This window comes from Rattus rattus, chromosome 1 (assembly GCF_011064425.1).
Source record: "Rattus rattus isolate New Zealand chromosome 1, Rrattus_CSIRO_v1, whole genome shotgun sequence".
NCBI classification, from domain to species: domain Eukaryota; kingdom Metazoa; phylum Chordata; class Mammalia; order Rodentia; family Muridae; genus Rattus; species Rattus rattus.
The window spans coordinates 19393754-19402103 of record NC_046154.1 but is presented as its reverse complement, the minus strand read 5'-3'; the positions used below and the strand labels follow the sequence as shown (position 1 = coordinate 19402103).

General features: G+C 51.7%; 1 protein-coding gene across 1 annotated transcript; it reads right to left on the bottom strand.

Moving 5' to 3' along the window:
- Positions 1 to 755: 755 nt before the first annotated feature.
- Pla2g5 (phospholipase A2 group V) lies at positions 756 to 7441 on the bottom strand. The gene is made up of 4 exons (XM_032888072.1): positions 7398 to 7441; positions 5689 to 5833; positions 1630 to 1736; positions 756 to 993 (listed from the first exon to the last, which is right to left on the bottom strand). Exons 1-4 carry the CDS (start codon positions 7435 to 7437, stop codon positions 872 to 874), a joined length of 414 nt encoding a protein of 137 aa, XP_032743963.1. The 5' UTR covers positions 7438 to 7441; the 3' UTR covers positions 756 to 871.
- Positions 7442 to 8350: the final 909 nt, after the last annotated feature.

Here is an 8350-nt window from a genome sequence, read left to right as displayed (position 1 = left end):
GCACCAGGTGGTTCTTTCTAAGACACACTCTCATGTAGCCTACCATCCCTGCTAGGGGGCAGGGGCTGGCCTTGAACTCCTGATGCTCCTGCCGCCTCCTCCTCCCAGGTGCTGGGGTTAGGGGTGTGCACCAATATGCTATTGGAAGGAGGCTTGTTTTATATTTTGAGGAGAGCCAGAGAGATTCAGACTATATGGAGGTTCAAGACCACACAGCTGCAGAAGCCAGGGCTAGGGGCTGTCCCTTTCTAGCCTGGAGCTCAAGGTGGCATAGGACTGTGTCTCACCTTCCTCCAGAAGAATCTTGAGCTCCAGGTCTGGCTTGAAAGACCCTAAGGTTTAAGAAAATAAACTCAAGACAAACCATGAAAGGCACGTAAGGCCCCCACCTGTTTCCTGACCTCCATCCTAGAGGGCGCACAGATGCCTCAGGGGTTAGAAAAGCATTGGCTCTCCTACCCCAGCCCTGTCAGAGGGAGTGCTGGGGTGGCGTTCTTCTCGCCTCGTGAATGGGTTTTATTTAATAGCTACATAGCAGATTTATAGAGTTAATTTGGCTTCTCCTCGAGTAAGAGGTCTCTGGAGGGTGGTAATGGCAGTTGGGTTCCAGAAATTGAAAGGAAAGTCAACACGACACTGGCCTGGAGCTGAGGGAGCTCCGGGGCCCAGCGCCAACTTCTGCAAGTGCAGGCTCAGCTATCCAGAGTCTGCAGACTCTACATCAGAGTTCCTCTCTGGGATTCTGGAGGGTCCAGCCCAGCGGTACACAGAGGAAGGCAGATCCAAGACCTTGGGTGGACGCATCAGGAATACAGCAGAGGGGGGGCCGCCACTGTGGGAGGCACTCCCGGGGCAGAGCCCACAGAGGACATTAGCAGAGGAAGTTGGGGTAATACTGGTAAAGAGGGTTGTAACTCCAGAGGTTTCTCCTCAGGCAGTAGACCAGCCTCCGGTCACAAGCACAGAGCCTCACTGGACAGAATGAGTCGTGTTCTGCAAAAGGGGATACCAAGTGCAGAATGAACAGGGGAAGATCACGCCAACCAACGCTGTCTCGTTCAAAGTCATACCAGAGGATGGCTTCTATTCTGCTCTGAGGGATCTCATGGCGTATGAGGGAGGACTCTGAATCAGGGTCATACATAATCTGATAGAAGAGCGTCAGGTCCTGAACTGAGATGTGTAATCTGAACTAGATGTGCAGCTCGCAATCCTGATTGAGGTTTCTATTCAGGGAGTCCCTAGTCTGGTGGAGTAGACGCACCCCCTTTGGGTAGAGTGCCCAACTTGAGGGCGGAGCCAGTTTCTGTGGGAGGCATTAAATAGAGATGCACCTGGATGCGACTGGCTTTGAACTCAGGGACCTGGGCATGGATCCTACTGCACGCTGGCAAACCTCTGAGCTTCCATTACACGTGTGAAGTAAGGAGAATGAAACCAACCCTATCTAGGGAGAGGAAGTCTATGAACCCGCAGTACTAGTGAATATTGAGTCTGAACTGGGACTTCCTTTCCCTGGAAGATTAAAGAGGCCGCCACAGCCCTCAGTCTCACTCTGCCTTACAAGGTACAGGCAGGCCCACCTCTTGGGCAGCCGAACTCCCAGCCTGAATGGGAAGCCACCCTTACCGCAGATGACTAAGTCCTGTGTGAATCTGTAGTCATAGGACTGGGTCCGGATGGCACAGTGTTTCTCCTCCAGTAGCCCATAACAACGGTCGTGCATCCGACAGCACCTGTCAAAGTGAGAGATGGGGACGCTGGGTCGAGAGCCACCCTCCTGACCCCTCCACCTGTGAGAGAGTCCAAGGCGAGAGAGTTCAAGTCAAATCTAAACAAAATTAGAGCCAAAGGTACCTGGAGGGACACTGTGCACCAATGGTTAAGCTAAATTCTCTCTGAGGGATATTTTAACCTCACACCCTGACCAGAGGTTCTCTCTTTGTCCTGTATGTACTCCACACTTTATGTATCTTGTCTGTGAGCACAGAGGCCTGGGACAAAGTTTGACTTTCTCTAAGACTGCAACAGTTCGGGGCAAGATGCTCTACATTGAGGGCTTGCCTAGCAACAGCGTCTCCACCAATAAGCAGCTTTTGCCTCTGGTCGCTGCAACCAATGAGCTTGGTATCTAAGCAGCTTATGTGAAAGTGTTGGCTCTCCTGCTAATTTAAACTTCCCCTTAGTTCACCCTCCTTGAATAGACCCAGGGTTTCCACAGCGTTCATAATCTTATTGCAATAGCTGTTCTTCGATGATTCTGAATGCTATTTAGGCCAGAATCCCTAGTATCCCAGTATGAAACTACAGCCACATCCCTCTGGTAGAACCTGTGGCAAATGGGTGTGATGAGCTGGCAGGGATGGTGTCTAGTAAGTTAGCTCCTCTCGCCCACTAGAACTGCCACTGGTCAGAAGTTCACAGACCTGTTTTTGCCTCCTAATGGCTAGACAGAGTGTAGGTTTGGTGGTTTGAATGAAAATGCCCTCCCCCCACCTCCCATAAGCTCATGGGGATTGGCACTATTAGGAGGTGTGTTCTTGTTGACGTAGGTGTGGTCCTGGAGGAAGCGTGTCACTGGGGGGTGGGCTTTGAGGTCTCAGGTGCTCAAGCCAGCCCTAGAGTGGCATTCCCTCCCTGCTGCCTGCGGATCTGGATGTAGACCTCTGAGCTACCTCTCCAGCACTTCATCTGCCTGCATGCCACTCCGCTTCCCGCCATGGTGATAATGGACTAAACCTTTGACCCCCAATTGCACGGTTTCCTTTACAAGAGTCGCTGTGGTCACGGTGTCTCTTCACAGCAATAGAACACTAAGGCAGAAGTTGTTCCCCGGGACTGGGGTAATCCCGAGATAGGCCTGTCCATGCTTTTGTATGGAGGGTTGTGGAACATTTGGGGACTATGGACGAGAAAAATGATTGGATACTGTAACTGGGGCTTAAGGGGCCATACTAGCAGGAGCACAGAAGACAATGGTGCTGAGAGGGTGACCTGAACTGTGGGGGCTCGGCTCAGGACGTCTCAGAGAAGAAAACTTTTGGAGACAGGAAAAAATGTGGCTGCGTTCTGCCCTTGTCCAACACAATCCCCCCGAAGCTAAATTGAACAGTTCTGGATTAACAGCTTGGGCAGAGGGCATTTCAAAGCAATCTAGTATTGGCTGTGTTGTGTTGCTTGGCTATTAGTGGCCAGTCTTCCTCAGAGCTGAAATAAAAAGGAGCCAGCTGATCACATGTACAGTTGGAGGAGAAAAGAGGCACTAGGAAGTGGAATGGCGCTAAACCCTGGGTTTCACCGAGATTAAAGAAAAGCCTGAAGTGGACTGGAATAAAGGAAACGGTGACCTCAGGGCACGATCCCACCCAGCTTGTGAGAAGGAATTCAGGAGCAGTTTAGGGCCAGGCAAGGTGGAGCGAGTGTCCCTTTAATCCCAGCACTGGGGAGGCAGAGGCGGATGGATCTGAGTTCAAGGCCAGTCTGGTCTACATAGGAGATAGATCCAGGACAGTCGGGCCTAGGTAGTGAGGGAAACAATAAAAAAGAGAAAACTGGTGAAAATATATTTGAACGAAGGGACCAGGTTCTGGCTCTAGGAAGCAACAGAACTTGGCAGCTTCGGCCACGTGGGTCTGGCTTTAGAGTTAAGGATCCAAGAAAGGAGCTGTAGATCTCCCTCCGTGACTAAGGAAGGCTGCTGAGGCCAGGCCTGTGTCGGGGGTGTCCCTGCACTCACATGGAGGTCAGAGGTCAGTGTCACGTGTCTCCATCAACCACCCTCTCTCCACCTTACTCTTGGAGATATGGTCTCTCACTGGAACCTGAGCCTCACTGATTCAGCCAGACTGGCTCACCACCAAGCCCCAGGGATACGCCTGTCCCCACCACCTCAATAGCATCCGAGCTCAGGCCCGCATGCTTGTAGAGCGAGACCTTACTGACCAAGCCATCACTCCAGCCCCATGTCTATAAACCTCTATACATCATCACATACTGAGTTACATAGGAGTTTATAATGATGTGCTCATCTACAACCCATTTCCTCATAGTCACTCTAGCCCTCCCCTTGCTCCCATAGAGCCCCACTTCAGCATGGCCCCCAACCCCCGCAAAGTCCATTCGATGGCCTCCATCTTGGCACCCACTGGCATCGAAACTGTTACCCCTGTACGCTGAGCCTCCCAAGGAACACCATGCCCCAACTCGCAGGCTTCTAGAATGGCTACACTGCTCTAGCAAAAATCCAGGTCCTCTCTTGCTCTTTGAACGCTGAGACACAGTATCTAGACATGTTGGTGGGCACGGCGTGGTCCTACACATCATACCACTGAAATCCTTGACCTTGACCGTCAACTTGACTGGATTAATAGCGGCCTGGGAAATTATAAAATCCCACCCTCGGATGTGTCTCTGAGGGCTTTTCCAGAGACAGATCGTCAGAGCTGATAACTGGCTTCATCAATGGTGGGATTCCTGATGCAGCCACGATAGTTCTGCAACCATCAAAACGGACGGAAATCACTTATCCGTCACCCCGAACATGCACTTCATTGTGGTGAGGCCATTAAAAATCTCTCTTGAGATGCTCACTGCACATTAACTGCTGTCATAGAACATCCAAGCTTATTCCTCCGCTGATTGTAGCTGTGCCCTCGTGGACTAACCTATGACTCTTCTCTCTTAAGCTTGTGTGGCTGAACCAACTAAGGGGGGCGCGTAAGCGACACTGGGGAGTTCCCGAGACAGGGTTTTGCCATGCAGCTGAGGCTGACCTGGGACTTGCTATCTAGCCCACAGCAACCTCCAACCCTTGCTCTCCCTGCCTCGACTTCCCCGGTATTGAAGGTCACGCTTCTACATCCAACTAGCTATCCTCTTTTGCCTTGTCGTTTGGGAATACGTGGTCATAACCCCCGAGAGTCACCATGCTGTAAGAAAGTCTACACGACCCTGCAAAGGACCCATAGGAAGGGCCCGACATCTCCCCACAGACAGTGACAACCTGAGTCACAGCCACGAGCCAGCCGTGGGTCATCCGACTTCAGCCAGGCTTTGCAAAAAGAAACTGAGCAAACAGGGGTCAATGGTCATATTTCAACAAAGCAAGTGACCCATCAGGCCACTGAGATCACGTGACACGCCTTTAAAAGCTGCCTACTTCCTCAGAGGCTTAGCTTACTTATCTTAAAAATTGATTATAGAAGCCAGGCAGCGGTGGCACACGCCTTGAGTCCCAGCACTCGGGAGGCAGAGGCAGGTGAAGCTGTGAGTTTAAGGCCAGCCTGGTCTACAGAGTGAGCTCCAGGACAATCACAGCTACACCATGAGACCCCGTCTCGAAAAAATTTAAATAAAAATTCATTTTAGTTTTGATTATACTTGAGCGTGCACGTGCACACACAGCACATGTGTGACCACATGTATAACACCAGTTACAGTGACACTGGTGCCCAAAGGTATCAGGTTCCCTGGAGCTGGAGTTACAGGTGGTTGTGAGCTGACCAACATGGGTGCTGGGAACCGAACTCAGGTCGCCTGCAGGAGCGGTGTGCACTCCAACCACTGAGCTATCTCTCCGATCCTGATCCTCAGTTGTAATTCTCATCCTTTAGAATAGGTGTGGAGTCAGGGGAGGGGAGGAGGGTGGAGCCCAGAACATGAAGAGTGGTGGTGATGATGTCAGCTCACCAATCAGTGCCATCCTTAGGGGTCCCGTGGCCGCCCCAGCCACAGTAGCAGCCGTAGAAGCCGTAGTTCTTTACGGCGTTCTTCCCAGTCACCTTCTCAATCATGGACTTCAGTTCTAGCAAGCCCCCTGGGACTGCAGGCACACCTGGAAAACAGCCCAAGCCTGCAGGTGACACCAGGCACGTTGCTGCAGCTCTGCTTGCTACCCGCCACCCTCCCAGCCCTCTCTTATTCAACCGGTTAATGGGAGGAGGGCCAGGCAGATGACCGCATGCAACTTGGAAAAGAAGTTAAGAGTTGGCACTTGGGAGCCGAGGGCTGTGGCTCAGTTCACAGAGAACTCACCTATCGTGCATGAAGCCCTGGCTTTGATCGTCAGCCAGCACTGTGTAAACTCAGTGTAGCACATCTACACTTAAGAGGTTAAGAAGTTTGTGTTCATCCTTGGCTATGCCAATTCAGGGCTAGCCTGGGCTACACGAGCTGCTATGTAAAATGAACCCATTTCTTTTTATTTAAATTTCAAAGCAGAGTAGGCCGTAGCTTGAAGCCGGCTCCCTCATATCACAAATTGGGAAACTGAGGCTCCTTTAAGTCCAGAAGGAAGTAGCTTGCCTAGGATTTTGGATGCAAGGAGCCAGGGGCTTTTTGCCTGTTTCAGGTCTCAAGTTTCTCCTAGCTCTCCAGATAGCTGGCAGGACATCGAAGAGTGGAGTAGCTCACCAGGGGTTTGTATGGCAGGCTAGGGGGCTTCAGTGAAACCTAAAGCCAGATATACTGTAACGGGCTCCCAGACCTTAGCACAACTGACTCCATGATGGAAGTCATGTAGACAGCACGGCCAGCCAAAATGAAAACAAAGACCTAATCCATCAAAGTCCAGAGTTCTGGGAAAATCTCTGAACGTACTAACCTTGCCTTTTAGCTTAGATAGTTCGACTTCTGGCTAATTGTTCTTGTTAACTGAAGCACATCAACCTGGAATGTGTGTGTGTGTGTGTGTGTGTGTGTGTGTGTGTTTAAAAGTTCACCCTGAGAAAGGCTTGGGGCTACACTGCGATCACCCAGTCAGCTAATAAAGACTTTCTATCAGCTTAAACCGATAGAAGACGTCCACAGTCTTCTCTGGTGGCAATCCCACCACATTTCAGACACGTCCTAGATGGGGTGGTATGCAGAGAATGACTCTGGTGTTATCTATTGGAGTCTCTGTCTGTCCATCTGTCTGTCCATCCATTTGTCCATCCGTCTGTCCACCCATCCATCCATCCATTTCTCCCTTCCTTCCTTAAACCTAATGCATCACCAGGCTGTTCTACTACTGCGATGCCCCCAGCCCTGAGCTGGGATATATTTCCTAAGGGTTTGGTGTTCCACTTTGCTCCCATTGATTGACCTTATTCTATACTTACGCGTCAGGGAAATATCTGCCTCCCACATTCACAAGCTATCTTCGTGTTCTCGGCCTTCGCACCCTGGCCTGCAGTGTTTAAAATGGACCACAGCACCATGCCCACCAGCGCCAGACGAGGGCCTACGGAGGCCACGGCCTTTGCTGATATCTTCGAGTGCACCGCGAGGGCAGAGCAGAGACGGAGACACAGGTCTCCTCACCTCAAAGGCTAATGACTGCCTTCTTTTCCACTGCCCAGTCATTCCCGAGGTTGGGGGGAGGGGAGCATATTCAGAGGTCACAAGCCAACACTTACTGCAAGCCAGGAACCAAGCCAGCGTGAGGAGGCGCTTCATCTCTTGGGTCCTGGAAAACAAAACACGTCTCATGGCGTCTTTGAAATTGTCACTGCCAAGGCCTGTTCGGACCCCGCCCGGCTCCAAACTAGGTCTGCCTGTCCCCTCCCTCATTGGGTAATCCTCCGGCTGCTCCAGCTGGAAAAGACAAGGCAAGGACAAGAGGCAAAGCCTCAAGGCTTGATCCGCGGAATTCCCTGGAATCATGACTGTCTCCACCAGAAGTAGCAGTGACATGCGCCCCCTACTTCTGTCCCCTTCATGGGCCTGATGTCCCTGTGTTCCCTGATGGTTAGTTGAGGACTTTAGCTGTTGGTGTCCCCACTAGTCCTGCACTGTCTGGCCAGAATCGGTGCTCCAGAATGGAGTCTAGCACTCCTAGTGGGTCATAGCCATTGGGACCTTTGTGGTCCCAAGGCACACCGCAGGCTTTATGACAGCCCTACAGGTGTCACTGTCCCCATTTGCTAAGGGGAAAGATGAGGCTCAGAGACTGCCCAGAATATGCCAGAAGTCACTCAGCCAATAGCGTGGAAGCAGGATGTGAACCCAGATCCTTGGTCCCTCAGTGGACCATGCCAAGCCTCCTAGAGGAGAAAATGCTCTCAACCCTGGGGTTCTGTCTTTCCTGAAGTTTATCTTCTTGGGCTCCCACCTTAGTGTCTGGCTGGAAACTTAGAAACAGTTGTGGCCATAGGCAGAGAAAACGCAAGGTTTCCAATGTGGCCTCTATGAGGTCCCTCTGCTGGTAGCTGCCTGTATTCCTCCCCCTCCGAGGATCCCCACATCCCTGCATAGCCACAGCTGTTTAGCTGGTCTGTGGTTAGCTAGGACTTCCTCCCTGGAGCCACACTGACTCCAAGCCCCTGCGTGGATGGCTCTCCGTGCCGTGTTCTCTACCCAGATCCCGGCA

Excerpts from the sequence above, each read along its gene's own strand:
- Pla2g5 (XM_032888072.1), bottom strand. The coding sequence starts at position 7,437 with ATGAAGCGCCTCCTCACGCTGGCTTGGTTCCTGGCTTGCA. Across the intron at positions 5,834-7,397 it reads GGCTTGGTTCCTGGCTTGCA|GTGTGCCTGCAGTCCCAGGG; the intron begins GTAAGTGTTGGC and ends GCTGTTTTCCAG. Across the intron at positions 994-1,629 it reads ACAGGACTTAGTCATCTGCG|AACACGACTCATTCTGTCCA; the intron begins GTAAGGGTGGCT and ends CCCCTTTTGCAG.